Raw genomic sequence first — 21,339 nt, 5'->3', positions numbered from 1 at the left:
GGGGCTCCAGGAGGGAGGGAGCGAGTCTCCTGGCGGGAGGGGGCGGGGCTCCAGGCGGGGAGGGGGGGGCTCCAGGCTGGAGGGGGCGGGGCTCCTGGCGTGAGGGGCGGGGCTCCAGGCGGGACGGGGCGGGGCTCCGGGCCCGGAGGCGACCCGCAGGGCAGGCAGCGGGGCCACAGTGCGCAGCCCTGCGGCGGGTCGGGCGGCCATGGCGGGCTGCTGCTCCGTGCTGGGGGCCTTCCTGTTCGAGTACGACACGCCGCGCATCGTGCTCATCCGCAGCCGTAAAGTGGGGCTCATGAACCGGGCGGTGCAGCTGTTCATCCTGGCCTACGTCATCGGGTGAGCGCGGCTGGGGCGGCGACCCCGTGGGGTCCTGGGACCCGGGGCTGACCCCTCCGGGTCCCCGCTGTGCACCTGCTCATCCTGGCCTAGGTCATCGGGTGAGCCCCGCGGGCGCCCTCCAGGTGGGGTCCGGAAGGCAGCGACCCGAGGCCGGTGACACACCCCTCCGGGGACCCCAGCCACCGGGGGATGGGCGCCGTGCCAGACCCTGAGGCAGAAAATTGCTTGGATGTTGTGTTTTAGGGACAAATCTTGGCTAGAGCTTCATCCTCGCCTTTCCTGCTTCCTGTCATTCTGACTGGCTCCGTGGTGTCCTTTGGCTCCAGGAAGGAGGGGGAGCGCGTTGCCTAAATTTCTCAATCTTTGCCACTTCCCATTCTGATGATCTGCTAACAGAAACCGTGGTTTGGGATTACACTTAGTTCCTTTTGGGTCTGTGGTTTCCGGTCCTGTACTTTAACACCACGTGGTAATCCAAGATAGTAGAGGTCACACTTCCAGTTTGCTTCCTTCGTCATGGGATGTTTGGTATAGGTACCTGCCTGCCTTAGTCTAATCACTCCCCATGCTGCCCTCTTTGCATAGATATACCCAACCACCATCATTCCTCACAAAGTGTTTAATTTTAATTGAATGCACCCCCTTACAATCTAATAAAACTGGAGAGAGAAGGCGGGAATTAATTTACCAACTGGGCCTGCTTTCAAGGGCCACCTGGGATGTTATGGTTGCATAGCTGCTGAGCTAACAGATGTTATCTGCTTTGTCATTTCTTTACTTAAAAGCCCTAATGCAGCAGTTCCCAAACTACACAAACAGCCATCTGGGAATCTTTAAAAAAATACGAATTGCTGGCTACCATCCCCAGACTTTCTGATTCCATTGCTCTAGAGTAAGACCAGTTCCCTAGGTAATTCTGCTGTGCAGCAAAGTTTGAGAACTAGTGTTTCCCAAACCTACCTGATCATGAAAGACTCACCCTGAGGAATTGTTTAAAGTAACCTGGGGTGGGGCTTGGAATCTGTTAATACTGCCCAGGGAATTCACGTGATCAGACAGGTTCTGCCTCTTAACATCTATCAGCCCTGCAGCAGTAGGTACTGACAGTACTCAATAAAATGGCTTTCAGGGTATGGACTCCACACCAGAACCGTCCTAGCCCCATGGTCGGCAAACTGCGGCTCACGAGCCACATGCGGCTCTTTGGCCCCTTGAGTGAGGCTCTTCCTAAGCCTTAGGAGTACCCTAATTAAGTTAATAACAGTGTACCTACCTATATAGTTTAAGTTTAAAAAATTTGGCTCTCAAAAGAAATTTCAATCGTTGTGCTGTTGATATTTGGCTCTGTTGACTAATGAGTTTGCCGACCACTGACCTAGCCCATTCCCAGGTTTGGACTCAAGCGAGTCTCATTAAGTTCCACCACGAACTCAGTCATTGTGATGCAGTCATTGTGATGCACCCTTGCATTTTGAGACCCCGATACAGCTGGCTTCTTGAACGGACTTGCTGGGTTGGATGTGAAGGATTTGGAATCGAGGTCTCATGCAGCTTTTTCCTCTTAGCTCTTGAAGCTCTTGGGAAGAGCGGCTTACATCTACCTTAGGGATCTGTGAAGTTCTAGACTGCGGATAATATAGTAGCCTTCCCCCCCTCATTTGCAGTTCCCCTTCCACAGTTTTAGTTAGCAAAATCTGAAACTATTAAATGGGAAATTCCAGAAAAAAACCAGTTCATAAATTTTAAATTGCACACCATTCTGAGTCGCATGATAAAATTTTGAGGCGTCCTGCTCCATCCCACTAGAGACATGTTCATCTCTTTGTCCAGCCTTTCCATGCTGTGTACAGTCCCTTCCTGTTAATCACTTAGTAGCCATCTCAGTTACCAGGTCAGTTATCAGAGAGTGACTACCTTCACATAACTCTGATCACAGTGTATTGTTATAATTGTTCTATTTTATTACTAGAGGCTCGGTGCACAAAATTCGTGCACTGTGGGGGTGGGGGGTGTTCCTCAGCCCAGACTGCACCCTCTCCAATTTGGGATCCTTCTCACAACTGGGACTGCTGGCTCCCAGCCACTTGCCTGCCTGCCTGCCTGATTGCTCCTCACTGTTTCTGCCTACCAGCCTGATCACCCCCTAATCACTCCCCTGCCAGCCTGATCAATGCCAAACTGCTCCCTTGCTGGCCTGATCACCCCCAACTGCCCTACCCTGCCGGCCCAGTTGCCTCCAACTCCCCTCCCCTGCTGGCCTGATCGCCCACAACTGCCCTCCCCTGCAGGCCTGGTCACCCCTAACTGCCCTCCTCTGCTGGCCTGATCGCCCACAACTGCCCTCCCCTGCCGGCCATCTTGTGGCTGTGGGAGCTGCCATCTTTGAGGGGGGTGCAGTCAATTAGCATATTCCCTCCTTATTGGTTGTAGGCGCTGCCATCTTTGCAATGATGTGAGGGTCAATTAGCATATTCCCTCTTTATTAGATAGCATTAGTTATTCTTAATTTCTTACTGGATCTAATTTATGTTAGATTTTATCATTGGTATGTGTGTATAGGGAAAAGCTCTGTATAGGAAACTATTCCCCCCCCCCCCCGCCCCGTTTCAGGCATCCCCTAGGGCTCTTGGACTGCATTGCCAGTAGATAAGGGGGAATACTGTATCTGTACCTGCACTATAGGATAGGGTAGGCTCTAGTCACATGTGGCTCTTGAGCACTTAAAATCTTCCTACTCCAAATTAAGATGTGCTATCACTGTAAAATACACCAGATTTTGAAGACAATACAAACAAAAAGCACAGTAAAATATCACACCAGCCAAAACCGGTTTGGCTCAGTGGATAGAGCCTCGGCCTTCGGACTGAAAGGTCCCAGGTTCGATTCTGGTCAAGGGCATATACCTGGGTTGCGGGCACATACCCAGTAGGAGATGTGCAGGAGGCGGCTGATCGATGTTTCTCTCTCATGGATGTTTCTAACTATCTCTCTCCCTTCCTCTCTGTAAAAAATCAATAAAATATATTTTAAAAAAAAAATATATCACACCAATACTACATCCTATATTGATAACATGTTAAAATATATTGGTTTCATTAAAATTAATTTTATCTCTTTCGTTTTAACATGGTTACTAGAATTTTTTAAATTACATATGTGGCTCATGCTATATTTCTTTTTTTTATTATTTTTTTTATTTTACACTTTTTTTTTAATATATTTTTTATTGATTAAGATATTACATATGTGTCCTTGTCCCCACGTTACCCTCTACCCCCCCCCCCCCCCGCTCATGCCCTCACCCCCCCGTTGTCCATGTCCATTGATTAGGCCTATATGCTTGCATATAAGTCCTTTGGTTGATCTTTCCCCCTTACCCCCACCCTCCCCTACCTTCCCTCCAAGTCCCGACAGTCCAATCAATGCCTCTCCGTCTCTGGATCAGTCCTTGTTCATCAGCTTATGTTGTTCATTATATTCCACAAATGAGTGAGATCATGTGGTATTTATCCGCTCTCCAGTTCCACCCATGCTGTGGCAAATGGTAAGAGTTCCTTTTTCTTCTTCCTCTTCTTAAAGAATACCTTTCAGCATTTCATATAATGCTGGTTTGGTGGTGATGAACTCCTTTAGCTTTTTCTTATCCGTGAAGCTCTTTATCTGACCTTCTATTCTGAATGATAGCTTTGCTGGATAAAGTAATCTTGGTTGCAGGTTCTTGCTATTCATCACTTTGAATATTTCTTGCCACTCTCTTCTGGCCTGCATGGTTTCTGTTGAGAAATCAGCTGACAGTCGTATGGGTACTCCCTTGTAGGTAACTGACTGTCTTTCTCTTGCTGCTTTTAAGATTCTCTCTTTATCTTTTGCTCTTGGCATTTTAATTATGATGTGTCTTGGTGTGGTCCTCTTTGGATTCCTTTTGTTTGGAGTTCTCTGCGCTTCCTGGACTTGTAAGTCCATTTCTTTCACCAGGTAGGGGAAGTTTTCTGTCATTATTTCTTCAAAAAGGTTTTCAATATCTTGCCCTCTCTCTCCTTCTGGTACCCCTATAATTCTGATGTTGGTACGCTTGAAGTTGTCCCAGAGGTTCCTTACACTGTCTTCATATTTTTGGAATCTCTTTTCTTTTTTCTTTTTCGGTTGGGTATTTTTTGTTTCTTTGTATTTCAAATCTTTGACTTGATTCTTGGGATCCTCTTGTCTGCTGCTGGATCTCTGTAAATTATTCTTTATTTCAGTCAGTGTATGCTTAATTTCTAGTTGGTCCTTTTTCATGTCCTCCATGGTCTCACTATAGTTATTGAGGGATTCGTTAAATTTATCGGCGGTTTCCATAAAATTCTTGAAAAACCTTATAAACGTGGCCTTGAACTCTATATCCAATCGTTTGCTTTCCTCCATTTCTGCCATTTGTGACCTGTTTCTTTGTCTCCGCATTTTGGCAGCTTCCCTGTGTTGATAGAGTGGCCCTGCGCGCCAGGTGTCCTGTAGGGCCCAGTAGCTCAGCCTCCCCAGTTACCTGGGGTGGACACTCTTGGTGCACTCTTGGTGCCTTGGTTGTTGTAGAATCACTGGGAGGAATTGACCTCCAGGCCAATTGGCTGTGAGAATCAGCTGTGTCTAAAGTGGGAGAACTTCTGTGCTGAAGACACCCTTCTGGGGCAAGACTTGCTTCAGTGGGGCTTTGGTGCTCACTGAGTCTGCTCCCTGAGTGTGTCCCTTATGGATCTGAGGAGTTGCAGTCTGGATGGTCCCCCTCTGACCACTGGGTACAGTGGCTCCTGGATCTAAGGAGGTACTAATTCAGCCTCTGCCTGAGGCCACACAGCAGGAGCCACGAAGAGGCTCAGCTGTGAAGCAATGCAAGCTGCTGCGGGGCCTTGGGCCTTCTCTTGGAAGTTCCGGGTCTGCCTGGCTGGCTGCAGTTAGGTACATTCACATGCAAAAGCCTCTGCCGCAGCCTGGGTGGGGCGGGGTCTCAGGGAATCCAAGGGCGGATCAAGGAGCTATGGCTGATTCTCCGCCCGGAGTCGCGGGTCTCAGTGACCCGCTAATTGCTGCAAGCACCTCTGAGGGAAAGCCGCCTTCAAGTTCGCCTGCTGCCGGACAGACCAGCTTCTCCCCGTATGAGACCTGGGTCCCCAGAGACTTCCCGGAACCGGAGTTCAGAGCAGTCGGGAGCCTGTGATTCAAAAAGACAGCAGCGTCCTCAGGTGCCACCCCCTTTCCTCGCGCGCACAAGCCGCCGTACCTCTGCACTTCACCTCCGCAGCGCCTCTGGCTCTCAGCGTGCTTTACTTTCCTTCTAGTTGTAGAATTTACACTCAGCCAGCCTTTCTGTTGTTCTGGATGATGTTTGCTCAGTCCTTTGCGGTAATTTTCAATTGTTGTGTGAGGCGACAATTTCCCGGTGTTTACCTATGCCGCCATCTTAGTTTCTCCATGCTATATTTCTTTTGGGCAGCACAGTTTCTTAAGATTTTTATGAAGTGTTGTCTACCTTGATTATAAGGATTTTTTTTTTTAATATATTTTATTGATTTTTTACAGAGAGGAAGGGAGAGAGATAGAGAGCTAGAAACATCGATGAGAGAGAAACATCGATCAGCTGCCTCCTGCACATCTCCTACTGGAGATGTGCCCGCAACCCAGGTACATGCTCTTGACCGGAATCGAACCTGGGACCTTTCAGTCCGCAGGCCGACGCTCTATCCACTGAGCCAAACCGGTTTTGGCGATTATAAGGATTTTTTAAAGCAATAAATGCTTTGCTTTTATCCATCTTGCCATGATCAAAACTGACTCAGGATCTAAATTTAACGCCTTTTTAAAAAAAAACAACAACAACACTCATCTCTTAACTTCCTGCCAATTCATCTTGCTGAAATTGTGATCTTTTCCCCCCCTAGTGACCCATAGCAATCCATCTTCAAAAAAGAGACTGACGCATTTCTCAATTACCCAGTTCTGTCATCAGTCACATGATGAAGAGAGTTAAATCACATACTGATGTGAAATCACGTGTCTCTTTAGCAATTCATTGTACAGATGGTGAGATTATAGTGACCTTCCGGCCCTCGGCTTCAGTGTATCCGACTAGAGTTAAATGGAAGCTTATATTGCAGTTGAATTCCTAGAAACCCTGAAGAAGAGGGTTTGTAAGGGGAAACGCTTGTCTCTAGATGGGAAATGAATTTGGAGACTGCTCAGATCAGACAAACCCATAAATAAGTAACTAAAACCAGTGAAGGTCCAGCATCTAAAGCAGGGGTGGTCAAACTTTTTGACTCGAGGGCCACAATGGGTTCTTAAACTGGACCGGAGGGCCGGAACAAAAGCATGGATGGAGTGTTTGTGTGAACTAATATAAATTCAAAGTAAACATCATTACATAAAAGAGTACGGTCTTTTTTTTTTTTTTTAGTTTTATTCATTTCAAACGGGCTGGATCCGGCCCGCTGGCCGTAGTTTGCCCACGGCTGATCTAGAGCTTATAAGGAGGAGAGAGGCATAATGGCATTTCTTGATTCCAGAAAAAAAACACCATAATAGTCACTGGAAAGTGTTTAACAATAGCTCTAATTTGTAGTATTGCCCAATTTCTGTGGTGTAGATACTCCCATCATGGCCAATTTCATCCTATCGATGGTGACTCCCAAACATTGTTCTAAGCATTTGACATGCATTAACTTCTAAAACCTCACAACAATATCCTGGGAAGTCCTGTTATTATTCCCATCTTATAGATGGAAAAACTGAGGCACAGAGAAGTTAAGCTACTTGGTACAAGGTATGCCTTAGCGAGTGATAGAGCTGAGACATGAACTGGAGACCAGCTGGCTTCCATCTATTTTCAAGTGCCCTAACCACTATGTGCTGATGCCTTTACATTTTTAATTATTCAGACTGACATTAATGTCCCCTCTTCAGAGGGGAGAAGCATACCTGTGACTTGAATTCTTGGAGAAAAAAATAAAAATTACTATAAAAAGCTATTTGAAAGGTGTATCTTTTCTAGAAGGAGTATAGCATAGAAGGCAAGAGAAGAGTCTTCAGAGATAGAAGGCTGATTATCCCACTCACTAGCTGTGTGACTTTGGGCAAATGACTTAACCTCTCTGTGTCTGTTTCCTTCTCTGTAAAATGGAGATCATAATGATACTTGCCTCGCACAGTGGTCAGGATTAGTTAATACATATAAGGAGCTTAGATCAGTGCCTGGCGTGTAAAAACACCCAAAATGGTAACTGTTATTACCATAATTTTTATTATCTCTTGGTGATTCTGCAGATCATAGTGCATTTGAAAGTGCTCAGCCCTAGCCGGTTTAGCTCAGTGGATAGAGAGTCAGCCTGTGGACTGAAGGGTCCCAGGTTCCATTCCGGTCAAGGGCACATGCCTGGGTTTCAGGCTCGATCCCCAGTAGGAGGCGTGCAGGAGGCAGCCAATCAATGATTCTCTCTCATCTATGTTTCTAGCTCTCTCTCCCTCTTTCTTCTTCTCTGAAATCAATAAAAAAAAAAAATTGTTTTAAAGTGCTCACATGTCTAATAAGAAAGACAGCATTAACTGATCATTTTCTCTCTGCCGACCACTGTGCTAAGTGCTTTCTCACATCATCTTATTAATTTCCCACAAATCACCTGTGGTTTAGGTGCTACTATGCCTATTTTGCAGAAGCAGAAATGGAGGGCCCCCCTCTCCACACCCTCACAAAGTTAAGTGGCTTTTGCAAAGCCACATAATTAGTGAACGTGGTTCTCCCAGCTTCTGGCTAGCAGAGGCTCCCTGGCATCAGTGCAGATTCACCAAGTCCTAATGGCCATTCAAGTGGCCCCTTTTATCTTATAGGTGGGTGTTTGTGTGGGAAAAGGGCTACCAGGAAGTGGACTCTGTGGTCAGCTCAGTTACTACCAAAGCCAAGGGCGTTACTGTGACTAACACTTCTCAACTCGGATTCCGGATCTGGGATGTGGCCGATTACGTGATTCCAGCTCAGGTAAGCTGCCCATTACGACTGTCTAATGCGAAAGCCTCTACTTAGCTCCCTGCTCTTTGCTGACCTTGTACATTTGATTAATGATTGGCATGGCCGGCGTTCTAAGATCCCCAGTGCCCAGACTGCTTGTTTTAGTCCAAGAAATAAATCAGTGCGCACAGATCTCCTTTTGGCTTGCAATCTAAGAGGTAATACTCAATCGGCTGTGTTTCTTCAGCTCTAAACCGCAGCTGGCTTCAACACAGGAAACTTTCCATGTGGGCATCTCGGTCTGTCTCAAGCCCCGAAAGGTGAAAAGGCAGATATTTTAAGTCCGGGGGAAAAATTCAGATAGAAGAATCACCTTTCCACATTCTGTATTTGCTTTATGGTTGTAAACCCACAAGCGATCCTTTTCAGAAAGCATTAAAAACTTTAGCAGCGCCCAGCTGGTGTGGCTCAGTGGTTGAGTGTCAACCTATGAACAAGGAGGTCACGGTTCCATTCCTGGTCAGGGCACATGCCCGGGTTGCAGGCTTGATCCCCAGCGTGGGGTGTGCAGGAGGCAGCCGATCAATGATTCTCTTTCATCATTGATGTTTCTATTTCTCTCTCCCTCTCCCTTCCTCTCTGAAATTAGTAAAAAATATATTTTTTAAAAAAACTTTAACAACAACCAGAGATGAAAAGCATAGGGCTGCATCCGGAAGGAAGGGAAAGGAAGACAGTATTTGACACAGCGTCTTAGTCTCTAGTCTGTGAACCCACAAAGCTCCAAGTTAAATATTGACTCTCTCCAGCCCTGGTAATGGCCATGCACCACACAGCCAAACCCCAACGCAGCCCTCCAGATGGCTTATGGGCTGGGGTGACCAGAGTGGTAAATGCAGATAAGCTATCAACTCTTGGCTCAGAGCATGGCAAGGACTTCAGAAACTCTCTCTTCAAGTGTGTTCCTTCCCCTGCTGCCTTCTCAATGGGAGGGTCTTACAGGGGATTCTCAGCTGCTGGAGCTGGTCCTGTTGGTGCGCACCTGTCTCAACAGAGAGACGTCTGCTTCCTATCAAGTCATGGCCCCGTCCTGGGAGTGTCATTCAGCCTGTTTATTGGAACCAAGGAAGGATACGGCCCCTGCTTCTGCCCCTCGGTGGAAAGGAACACACAGCCAGGAGGCTCGCCGTCTCAGACGTGGCGGCTAAGTGGGTCCTCGGGGCTCCTCGTGAGCTTCCACGGCATCCTTGTGCTTCTCCGAAGTTGAAACACAAACAGTTGTTTGCATGGCGCTTGCTTGGCTCATTTCCAGACTGAAACTTCCCTGAACTTAGATGAGAGATAGGAACCAAAAAGTAAACCACGTGGAATTGTTCACGTCTAACCCAGGAGAGGTGGAGGGGCGGCCTTCTGTCTCCACCGAGAGTTTACAGAGGGCACACCTGGGAACCCGACAGGTGCCAGGACAGACTCGGGCTCCCTGCACACCTGTGCCCCCTCCCGTGGCTGTTTCCCTGCTCCCAACATGGTTTGTTCCAGGCCTTTCTCTCAAAGATGCCAGCTATTACAGAGCTCCCACCACCTTGTCAGACCTGGGGGGGTGGAGATGCCTACAGACTCCTGGGTACTTGAATTACTCTGGTCCCCCAGATGGCTCCAGCGCCCACTCTGCCCTTCTCCGGGGTGTGAGCTGCTGAAAGCTGCCCAGTGACGGGGGGCCCAACTAGAATCTGTGGGATCTTTGTCTTTACTCCTTATACTAGGACAGTGATGGCGAACCTTTTGAGCTCGGCGTGTCAGCATTTTGAAAAACCCTAACTTAACTCTGGTGTCGTGTCACATATAGAAATTTTTTGATATTTGCAACCATAGTAAAACAAAGACTTATATTTTTTATATTTATTTTATATATTTAAATGCCATTTAACAAAGAAAAATCAACCAAAAAAATGAGTTTGCGTGTCACCTCTGACACACGTGTCATAGGTTCGCCATCACTGTACTAGGAGGTCATTATTAGCAATTCTTCAGTCTCATCCCCAACAAACTGCTCTCGAATTTCTTAGAAACTCTAATACATGAATCATTTGGCACCGCCACAGTTATGAGGACAAAACAGAGCCATCTGAAAGGGAGAAGGTCGCTGGCCGACCCTGCCTGAGTCTCCTCTGGCATGATTTGTTTGTTTTAATTCCGGTTAGGAAAGAAAACCAGCCAAATTCGAGACCTTTCAATGTTTGTTTGGTGGTTTTATTTGTCCCCCGAGATCATCTGTTTGGCAGAGGATGTTTGGGGCACTTGTTGGCTCTTTTCCCTTCAGTAGTCAAAAGCTTATTAAAGGGACCATTTTAGGTTATAGACTTTTTTAAAAAATATTGAGGTGAAATTCGCATGTCACAGCATTAAGCATTTCAAAATGAAAAATTCAGTGGCATGTGGCACATTCATGATGCTGTGCAACCATCACCTCAATCTAGCTCCAGACCATTCTCGTCACCCTCAAAGGAAACCCCATACTCATTCAGCAGCCACTGTAGTTCACCCTTCCCCTCACCCCACAGCAAGAGCCAGTCTGCTTCCTGACTTTACCGATTTGCCTCTTCTGGACATTTCACAGCAATGGGATCCTACAGTATGTGTAGACTTGTGCATCTGGCTTCTCTCACTCAGCATCATGTTCTCAGGGTTCATCCAGTTGTAGCAGGTGTCAGTGCACCCTTCCTCTTCATGGCTGAATCGTATTCCAATGATAGGCACAGACCACCATTGTGTATCCATTCATCTGCCGGTGGACACTGAGGTTGTTCCCACCTTTGGGTCATTGTGAATAATGCTGCTGTGAACATGAGTGCACAAGTATTTGCTAGAGTCCCTGTTTTCCGTTCGGCTATAAACTCTCCGAGGGGAGAATGGGAGATCATAAGATCAGTTTTTAAAATTGTTTTCTGCTTGTCATGTGCAAGAAGTGAAAGATACTATCTGTTTGTTTGGTTTTTATGTATTGATTTTAGAGAAAGGGAGGAAGCTGGGGGCGGGGGAGACAGAGAGAGAAAGAGAGAAACATCCATTTGTTGTTGCACTTACTCATGCATTCATTGGTTGATTCTTGTGTGTGCCCTGACCGGGTATTGAATCCACAACCTTGTAGATTCCCCTGTGTATAGGGATGAGGCTCTAATGAACTGAGCTACCCGGCCAGGGTGGTACTGTCCCGTTAAACGAACGTCTGGCTGTGCGGCTCTGCTTGGCTCCTCTGAAGGTGACATGGCAAGGCTCTCCCTTCTGTCCCCGCTGTAGGAGGAAAGCTCCCTCTTCATCATGACCAACATCATTGTCACCATGAACCAGACCCAAGGCTTCTGCCCTGAGGTAGGCAGCTTCTTGCAAAAAAGCTCGGGCCTCATGCCGCCCCCTCCAACCCGGACCCGCTGTGTGCGGGGCTGGCCACGTGGAACCTGTTTTCACTCCCCCTTCTTCTTTCAGCTTCCAGATAAGACCAGTGTGTGTAAGTCAGACTCCGACTGTCCTGCCGGCTCTACCAACACCCACAGCAGTGGTATGAACATGTGACTGCAACCCCTCAGTAGATACTCAACCCGGGGACGGCAGCCCCCGACCACATCGCCTCCCCTGAGGGGCTCCCCTGCTAGAGGAATCTCAGGATGGAGAAATCCTCCAAGTGCCCCCATGCCTTCACACGATCCTGGGGGAGGCTCTCGACAGTCACCTCTGCCATTGGCGCCTAAGAAGCCATCCCAGATCTTGCCCTGTACTGTGGCTTGGCGTCACCCCAACCCTGCAGTTGGCAAAGCAGAGATGTGGTGAGGACTCAGGCAACCATGTTCCTCCACTTCCAATTTTGGGGCACTGTGTAAACCCCAGAATTGGCACAGCTCAGGACTGACTGCTTAGGGTGCCATGGTAGGGCTGCCACCCTCTACTTCACCGAAGTAGAAAACGGGAGACCACCTATGGACTGGGTCCCCCTCATCCCTGTAGGAGTTGCAACAGGAAGATGTGTGCCCTACAATGGGACTCTGAAGACGTGTGAGGTGGCAGCCTGGTGCCCGGTGGAGGATGACTCAAATGTGCCAAAGTGAGTCCTGGCCAAGGGGAGGGAGTGCCCCCAACTTTGGTTCTTAGGCCGAAGGGAAGGTGGCAGGCGAGTTAAGTGACACCTTTGATGTGTGGCTTTGTGCTCTTGGTGCCTGTGTGGAGGCAGGCTTCCCTGGGGTGGCGGTTCTCAACCACATGTCAGCAACCATCAGTGGTGAGATGGGTTGGCGAGATGGGTTGACAAGTTGGGTCCCAGCATTTGTCATGATAAGAGAGCAGATGACTTATCTCTGTGTTAGGATTCTGTCAGTTGCAAATAACTGACCGGAAACAGTTATGCCTTAAGTCCATTTTTCACAAAGAACAAGCCCCCGATCCTCACGTTGGGCAGCCAGTAATGTTAACTGCAACTTCACGTGACATTGTTTGTCTTGCCATTGGCCTTGCGCCTGTCTTAGGGTTGGGAAGACTATCCTATATAATAAAAGGCTAATATGCAAATCGACCAAATGGCAGAATGACTGATTGCTATGACGTGCACTGACCACCACGGGGCAGAGGCTCAACTCAGGAGCTGCCCCCTGGTGGTCAGTGCACTCCCACAGGGGGAGCACCACTCAGCCAGAAGCCCCGAGCCAGGCTCATGGCTGGTGAGCACAGCGGTGGTGGCCGGAGCCCCTTCCCCCGAGGGCTCCCCTGCAAGAGGGCGCAGGCTGGGCTGAGGGACCTCCCCACTCGAGTGCACAAATTTCATGCACTGGGCCTCTAGTTGTTTATATTTTCAAAGATTTCATCTGGATCCGGGGAGGCCTCCCCAACAGAGGGGTCAGCCTCCAGTGCCAGATTCTCCTGTGGAAATATATCCAAGTGGGGTCCCTGGGGGACAGATTCCACTCGTCTTGTCAGCCAGGAGCTGATGTGGCACTTGGGAGAAGCTGTGGGCCAGAGGACACCACCCTCTGGGTATTTTTTGAGAGGTCAGGATCCAGCCTATAGGTGAACTGACCTTTGCTTTGACTTTTGTAAAACCAGTCTGTTGAGCATCTCTCCGAGGGCAGTGAGCCCCGCAATGTCACAGCACAGCCGAGAGAATTCCAGTGAGCCCACTGGGCATGCCCCTCCTTAGCTGTTCCTCAGGCTCTCCAGTTCCTGCTGCCTTGGGCAGGAGGCCCGGAGAGGAAGAAAGCTGAGGGCTTGGCCTATAATCTCCCCTCTTGACCTAGTGTTTACACAACAGAGTAGGAAGTGCTAGAAATGCCCCCCCCCCTTTTACTTTGACAAAATGACATTATAACACGTGTGCATATGTTTTAAAAGTATTACATAGGGCCCTGGCTGGTGTGGCTCAGTTGGTTGGGCGTCGTCCCGAGCACCAAAGGTCACGATTTCGCTTCCTGGTCAGGGCACTTACCAAGGTTGTGAGTTTAATCCCTAGCTGGGGTGCGTGCAGGAGGCAACCAGTGGATGTTTCTCTCTCACACTGTGTTTCTCTCTCCCTCTCCCTTCTCTCTCTCTCTCTCTCTCTCTCTCTCTCTCTCTCTCTCCCCCCCTCAAATAAATAAACAAATAAATAGATAAATAAATACTAGGTTTTTTAAAAATATTACATAGTGCCCTAGCCAGTTTGGTTCAGTGGATAGAGCATCAGCCTGCGGACCAGCTTTGAATCCTGTCAAGGGCATGTGCCCGGGTTTGAGGCTCAATCCCCAGTAGGAGGCATGCAGGAGGCAGCTGATCAATGATTCTCTCATCATTGATGCTTCTATCTCTCTCCCTCTCCCTTCCTCTCTGAAATCAATTTGAAAAATATTACATAGATTTGTGAGCGTACATATATGTATGCTTACATTAACAATGGTATCATTAACCATGTGTTATTTTTTTCCAGACCTGCCTTTTTAAAGGCTGCAGAAAACTTCACCCTTTTGGTTAAGAACAACATCTGGTATCCCAAATTTAACTTCACCAAGTAAGTGGTGGCCGGCTGTGTGAGTTCACCAGTGTCTTGGAGAGACCTCTTTTTTGAGATTTTCCTCCCTTCTATTTTCTGCCTCCTCCCAACTTTAGGAGAAACATCCTCCCCAACATCACCACTACCTACCTCAAGTCGTGCATTTACAATGCCGCAACAGACCCGTTCTGCCCCATCTTCCGTCTTGGCAAAATAGTGGAGAATTCAGGGCACAGCTTCCAGGACATGGCTGTCGAGGTAGGCACGGGCCCTGACTTTGCTGGCACAGCCTCCGACACGTCTCATTTCAGAACAGGCTCTAAGGAAAGTGCGCTTTGTCTCTGCTCGCAACCCACAGGGCGGCATCATGGGGATCCAGATCAAATGGGACTGCAACCTGGACAGAGCTGCCTCCTTCTGCCTGCCCAGGTACTCCTTCCGCCGCCTGGACACTCGGGACCTGGACCACAATGTGTCCCCCGGCTACAATTTCAGGTGGGCATGGGCATGGGCATGGGCTTGGGCTTGCACTGATGGGTGGGCATGTGTGGCGGGTGATGGTGACTAGATCACTCCCCAGTGGGGGCATCCACACCCACCTAAGACCAGCACTCAGGCAGCCACCACAGGCAGGTGGGAGCCGTGTGCCAGGAAGAATGCTCGGAGAGAGGCCATGCGCCTGTGGCATCCTGGCCTGTGAGAGCCCTCCTTGCCCGCCCTTTCTTGTCTCAAGAAACATATTGAGCCTGGCTGGCATGGCTTAGTGGTTGAGCATCGACCTATGAACCGGATGTCATGGTTCAATTCCCGGTCAGGGCACATGCCCAGGTTGTGGGCTTGATCCCCAGTGTGGGGTGGGCAGGAGGCAGCCAATCAATGATTCTCATCGTTGATGTTTCTATCTCCTTCTCCCTCTCCCTTCCTCTTTGAAATCAATAAAAAATTAAAAAATAAAAGAAATTTAGAGCAGCTGAGGGAGGCTGGCTGCTCTACTCTCTCGAGCCAGCCTCAGCCGGGACCCTCACTCACTACTTTCGAGGAAGGGCTGAGTTTGTGACCCTCTAGTCCAGAGGCCTCCGGGCTCTGACCCAGGAACTGATTTCTCAAATGCAGAGTCTGCCCCGGCATCTCCAATGTGCACAGGATACAGGTTTCAGCCTCAGGATGGGCCTTTGCTGGTATTTCTCTGTTGAAAGTGCTGTGTATTCGTTTCCTAGGGTTGCCATAACCGATTACTACAAACTGGGGGGCTGGGAACAACAGAAATTTATCCTCTCACAGTTCTGGAGGGCAGAAGCCCCACATCCTGGTGTCAGCAAGGCCAGGCTCCTTTCTTGCCTCTTCCAGCTTCCGGTGGCTCCCGACAATCCTTGGTGTCCCTTGGCTGGTAGACATGTCACTCCAGTCTCTGCCTTCTCCCCTCTGGGTCTCTGTCTGTGTGTCCCCTCCTCTTCTTAGAAAGACACCAGTCATATTAGATTCAGGGCCTGCCTTAACTCACAGTGTGTCCTCATCTTAGGGGCCAGGGTCCCATTTGCCACTTTCCTGTGGCCACATACGTTTGCACCTGCCCTTTGTCACATCTTGCACACACGTAGCCACTATCAAAAACAGGCCCCAGGCCCTGGCTGGTTTGGTACAGTGGATAGCGCGTCGGCCTGTGGACTGAAGGGTCAAGGGCACATGCCCGGGTTGCGGGCTCGATCCCCAGTATGGGGCGTGCAGGAGGCAGCTGATCAATGATTCTCTCTCATCATTGATGTTTCTTTTTTTTTTTTTTTTTTTTTTTTTTTTAAATTTATTTATTTATTTTTTAATTAAATCTTTATTGTTCAGATTATTACATTTGTTCCTCTTTTTTTCCCCCCATAACTCCCCTCCTCCCAGTTCCCGCCCCACCCTCCGCCCTCACTCCCCACCCACTGTCCTCATCCATAGGTGCACAATTTTTGTCCAGTCTCTTCCCGAATCTCCCACACCCCTTTCCCCCCAAGAATAGTCAGTCCATTCCCTTTCTATGTCCCTGATTCTATTATAATCACCAGTTCATTCTGTTCATCAGATTATTTATTCACTTGGTTCTTAGATTCACTTGTTGATAGATGCATATTTGTTGTTCATAATTTGTATCTTTACCTTTTTCTTCCTCTTCCTCTTCTTAAAGGATACCTTTCAGCATTTCATATAATCCTGGTTTGGTGGTGATGAACTCCTTTAGCTTTTCCTTATCTGTGAAGCTCTTTATCTGACCTTCAATTCTGAATGATAGCTTTGCTGGATAAAGTAATCTTGGTTGTAGGTTCTTGGTATTCATCACTTGGAATATTTCCTGCCACTCCCTTCTGGCCTGCAAAGTTTCTGTTGAGAAATCAGCTGACAGTCGTATGGGTATTCCCATGTAGGTAACTGAGTTTCTTTCTCTTGCTGTTTTTAAGATTCTCTCTTTATCTTTTGCTCTTGGCATTTTAATTATGATGTGTCTTGGTGTGGTCCTCTTTGGATTCCTTTTGTTTGGGGTTCTCCGCGCTTCTTGGACCTGTAAGTCCATTTCTTTCACCAGGTGGGGGAAGTTTTCTGTCATTATTTCTTCAAATAGGTTTTCAATATCTTGCTCTCTCTCATCTTCTGGCACCCCTATAATTCTGATGTTGGTACGCTTGAAGCTGTCCCAGAGGCTCCTTACACTATCCTCGCATTTTTGGATTCTTTTTTCATTTTGCTTTTCCGGTTGGGTGTTTTTTGCTTCCTCGCATTTCAAATCATTGACTTGATTCTTGCGCTCCTCTGGTCTGCTGTTGGGAGTCTGTATAATATTCGTTATTTCAGTCCGTGTATGCTTAATTTCTAGTTGGTTCCCCAATATAAGATCGAGGGTCTCATTAGTTTTCTTGTAGATCTCATTAAGTTTATCGGCGGCTTCTAAACAGTTCTTGAGAGACCTTAAAAGTGTGGTTCTGAACTCTATATCTTCCATTGACAATTTTGTCCTGTTTCTTTGTCTCCGCATTTTGTTATGCTTCCTTGGTGCACCCCCTAGTGGTCTTTGTTCGCAGTCTTATAGTTAAATCTTGATTGTTGTAGCTAATTCCAGGGAGGGTTTGACCTCCAGGCCAGGTGGCTATGAGAATCAGCTGTGTCAGCAGTGAGAGAACTTCTGTCCTCTAGGGAGGTGCTAATCTAGCCTTTGCCTGAGGCTATCCGGCAAATGCCTGTGTGCAGGGCTTGGGCGGGGCGGGTCGCACAGGATCAACAGGGTGGGCCGGAGAGAGCAGTTATGGCGGCTCTCAGTCCTGTCCCCAGGGGCTCTGCCTCTCTGAGTCCCAGCACCCGCTGCAAAGCTCAGAGAGAAAGCTGCACTCGCTCTGACCGAAGCCAGACAGTCCCGCTTCTCCCGTTTGAGTCTGGGTCCCTAAAGACTCGCCCGGATCTGGAGCTCAGAGTCTGCGACTCCCTCCCGATTGAAAACGCCAACCGCGCCCTCCGCAGCCAGCCCGCTCTGCGCACTCCGCACCTCAGAATTTGACTTCAGCACTGTGCCTCCTCTGAGTGTCCGTATGCGTTTCTCTTTCCTCCTAGTTGTAGGACTTCCACTCAGCCGGCGTTCCTGTGGTTCTGGGTGATGTCCGTTCCGTTTTTTGGTTTCACTTTTGAAGTAGTTGTTCAAGGCAGCAAACTCCGGCGTTAACCTATGCCGCCATCTTGGTTCTCTCCTCATCATTGATGTTTCTATCTCTCCCTTCCTCTCTGAAATTTTTTTTTTTTTTTTTAAAAAGGTCTCAGGAGGGGCCACCTGAGTAGGTCAGTGGTGCTTTTTGTGTTGCATGTCTCCCTCTAGTGGTGACATGGGGAATCAAATGCACGTGTGATCTGCAGTCCTTTTGAACCATCTGGCTCACGGATCGAAAGGCAGATGTTTGGATCTTTTCCTAAGCAAGGAGTTCGATCTGTGTTGCTCTGTCTCTACCCTCACACAGTTCTTGTAGAAACCACTGGGCTGGAACCCCAAAATAGAAGCCGATGGGACCCTCACCAGGACAGCCCTCCCCTGACTCCTGCCAGCATCAGGCCCTGCCCAAGTCCCAGGCCTGGGCCATGGCACGGAGACAGATCACGGGCCAAGAGTTTAGGTTCCAGGATTCCCTGTATAAAACAGGCAGCAAATGGTATCACGTCTCAGTGGTTCTCCCTCAGCCATTTCCGTGTGTGTGTGTGTGTGTGTGTGTTTTAAGGCTTTGAGACAGTGCATATACCACACAGTTCACCCATTTGAAGTATAGAATTCTGTTTTCAGTACATTCACCGAGTTGTGCACCTACCACCACAGTCAGTTGTAGAACATTTCCATCACCCGTACCCTTTAGCTTTCACCTCTCTGTCCCCCTTACCCCAGCCCCTGGCAACCTCTCATCTACTTTCTGTTTCTGCATTTGCCTGTTCTGGACTGTCATATGAATGGAGTCATACAGCATGTGGCCTCCTGTGTCTGGTTTCTTTCACTCAGCATCATGTTTCTTTAGAGATTTATCCATGCTGTAGCATTTATTAGTCCTTCATCTCTTTTTATAGCCAAATGACATTCCATTGTGTGGATATACCACATTTATCCATTTATCCGTTGATGGAGCAATGGTTCTTTAAAAAAAAAAAAGTCCAGTGCTGATGCTGGGAGATACCAGCTTCACAGTCTTGGAGGATGCTGATGGCCGGCGACATCCCTTAGTGACCAGGGTCTCCTTGAGAGGCAGGTGGCTCTGCTGCCAGGAGGGAAGCACATTCAGAGCTAGAGGTTCCGGTTGAAGACATAGGAGGCCGCCGTGTTAGGAGAGTGGGAAGCTTTGTCACCAAGCCAGTCCTCCTGCTGTGCGGCCCACCCACACAGGAGCTGGGAGAGGCCCCGAGGTGCTCAGCAGGCAGAGCCAGTGCCAATGCTGCGAGGCCTCAGGGAGGGGGCGGGGAGGCTTCTGCTGTAACATCCCTGGCCCAGGACCCAGAGGGCAGATCCGGCCACGGTTTCCCACTGCCGTGCCTTCCCCTCCCGTTTCCCTCCCCAGGTTTGCCAAGTACTACAACGACCTCACTGGCACGGAGCGCCGCACGCTCATCAAGGCCTACGGCATCCGCTTCGACATCATCGTGTTCGGAAAGGTAGCCTGGCTGCCAGCTCCTCACCCAGACCCTGCCAGTCCCTCTTCTGGGTGGGCCAGGGGCGAGGGGTCCTCTCCCCACTCTTTACCTGCCCTTTGTCCACCCCTATCGCAACCCTTTTTCCCCCCCCCCTGTCCTTTGCAGGCTGGGAAATTTGACATCATCCCAACCATGATCAACATTGGCTCCGGCTTGGCGCTCTTCGGGGTGGTGAGTGACTTAGGCTCTGTTCACCCCTGGGCTGGGGCCCTCTGCAGTAGTTCGCACAGCAGGCAAGCCGCTCAGCCGGAGGCCTGGCCTTCCCTTCCACCCTCTGGGCTTCTTTCCCGCCCCCACCCCCACCCCCACTTCCCCTTCCGGAGGACAGCACCCCTCAGGGCCTGGCCTTCTCCACTGAGGTGGAGGAGACTTTCTTTTCCTTGGAAGATCCCAGGCGCAGAGAAACAGGGACTAACACATCCTGGCTCGTTCTTTCAGGCAACAGTGCTGTGTGACGTCATAGTCCTCTACTGCATGAAGAAAAGATACTACTACCGGGAGAAGAAGTACAAATACGTGGAAGAGTACGAGCAGGTAGACCACCCCCCGAACTTATCTCACTTGCCTCCGGCACCAGTGGTGACAACACTGAGCGCTGGGCCTGACACCCCCGGCAGTCCCACGCCACCCGTGTCACCTGCTCCAGCTCTAGAACACCTGCCCTAGTCCTTACTTCACATGGACCCACTCTTTAAAATCTAGCCCGACCGGTGTGGCTCAGTGGTTGAGCATCAACCTATGAACTGGGAGGTCACAGATCGATTTCTGGTCAGGGCACATGCCCGGGTTGCGGGTTCAATTCCCAGTCATGTGGGAGGCAGCCAATCGATGATTCTCTCTCATCATTGATGTTTCTCTCTCTCTCCCTTCCTCTCTGAAATCAATAAAAAAAAAAATTAAAAACATTTTTAAAAATAAAATTTAGCCTTCTTTTAATCGGTGACATCTCTGGTGAGTTATGATAACATATTATAACAGAATTGCCTTGCATAGCAAAAGGGGTTAGGAACCATGCTCTGCAGCCACTGCACTAGGACCAACTTGAGTGCATGCGGCTATTAAGGGCTGTCCCAAGTCCTCAGCAAAAGCACCTGGCCATCGCCACCCAGAATGCTCCAGGCTTGCCTGCGGGCAGCAGCGCTGGGTGAGTGTACGTTTATCCATAAGCATATCAATTAATGGCAAATATGTCATTTTTTGCAGGGTATCAACAATGAGATGGACCATTAATGTCTACCCTACATCTGGGCTCCCCACGGCACTCATCAAAGCAAAGGAGTAATCAAAGAGAAGGGAGAAAAGGCTTCCATGGCACCCCAGGGAAAGTCCGAGATTCTGAGTCAGTTTCCACTCCACAAGTCCTTCAGGGTTGCCCAGCTGCTCCCGTTTTGTGTTGCAAGATGTGCATCGTTAACCACCCTGTTCTTGGCTGGGTCACCTTTGCTGACCCTTCAACTTGGGATCCTTTGGGTGAGCTGTGGCCCCAGGGCAGTGACACTGCTGAAGCCACAGGGCTGGGGCCTTCTCTAGGGCCAGCTCTCTTCAGCTCTCCTGGGGCGCCCCCTGCAGGGCAGGTCCATCGGTGCAGGTGCAAGGACGCGTGGCATGCCCACCTGCGGGTCCCTTCCCCCTGCCAGACTTTGTCCGCGTAATCATGAGGCGGAGTTAGTGTTTCTCTTTTGAGAAGAGGTATGTTGAGATGACTGAGGACCAAACATTAAAACAAATGATTTTCTTAATCTCCATCTGCGTGGTTTCCTAGCATGAGCGAAAACGTTCTTCTTTCCTCCCCTAGTAAATCCGTTTGTTGTCCCAGCCCATTGTGCTCCAT

The 21,339-nt window shown here is 49.0% G+C and overlaps 1 protein-coding gene across 3 annotated transcripts; it reads left to right on the top strand.

The window, feature by feature from the left end:
* The first annotated feature begins 125 nt into the window (after nucleotides 1-125).
* Nucleotides 126-21,251, top strand: P2RX4 (purinergic receptor P2X 4). 3 transcript variants are annotated; one of them, XM_036353607.1, is made up of 12 exons: nucleotides 127-342; nucleotides 8,200-8,347; nucleotides 11,615-11,686; nucleotides 11,801-11,873; nucleotides 12,317-12,413; nucleotides 14,262-14,342; nucleotides 14,441-14,582; nucleotides 14,683-14,819; nucleotides 19,376-19,469; nucleotides 19,614-19,679; nucleotides 19,947-20,042; nucleotides 20,712-21,251. In XM_036353607.1, the coding sequence occupies exons 1-12, from the start codon at nucleotides 209-211 to the stop codon at nucleotides 20,736-20,738; spliced, it is 1,167 nt and encodes a 388-aa protein (XP_036209500.1). In that variant the 5' UTR covers nucleotides 127-208; the 3' UTR covers nucleotides 20,739-21,251. The 3 variants fall into 3 exon arrangements, with proteins under 3 accessions (XP_036209498.1, XP_036209500.1, XP_036209501.1); XM_036353605.1 differs by lacking the exon at nucleotides 20,712-21,251 and having other exon boundaries at nucleotides 126-342; nucleotides 19,947-20,324; XM_036353608.1 differs by lacking the exons at nucleotides 8,200-8,347; nucleotides 20,712-21,251 and having other exon boundaries at nucleotides 206-342; nucleotides 19,947-20,324.
* The last annotated feature ends 88 nt before the right edge of the window (nucleotides 21,252-21,339 follow it).

This window comes from Myotis myotis, unplaced genomic scaffold (assembly GCF_014108235.1).
Source record: "Myotis myotis isolate mMyoMyo1 unplaced genomic scaffold, mMyoMyo1.p scaffold_m19_p_20, whole genome shotgun sequence".
Lineage (NCBI taxonomy): Eukaryota > Metazoa > Chordata > Mammalia > Chiroptera > Vespertilionidae > Myotis > Myotis myotis.
This window is presented reverse-complemented; position numbering and strand designations above follow the sequence as displayed.

Excerpts from the sequence above, each read along its gene's own strand:
- P2RX4 (XM_036353605.1), top strand. The coding sequence starts at position 209 with ATGGCGGGCTGCTGCTCCGTGCTGGGGGCCTTCCTGTTCGAGTACGAC. Across the intron at positions 12,414-14,261 it reads GATGACTCAAATGTGCCAAA|ACCTGCCTTTTTAAAGGCTG; the intron begins GTGAGTCCTGGC and ends ATTTTTTTCCAG. Across the intron at positions 14,343-14,440 it reads CCCAAATTTAACTTCACCAA|GAGAAACATCCTCCCCAACA; the intron begins GTAAGTGGTGGC and ends TCCCAACTTTAG.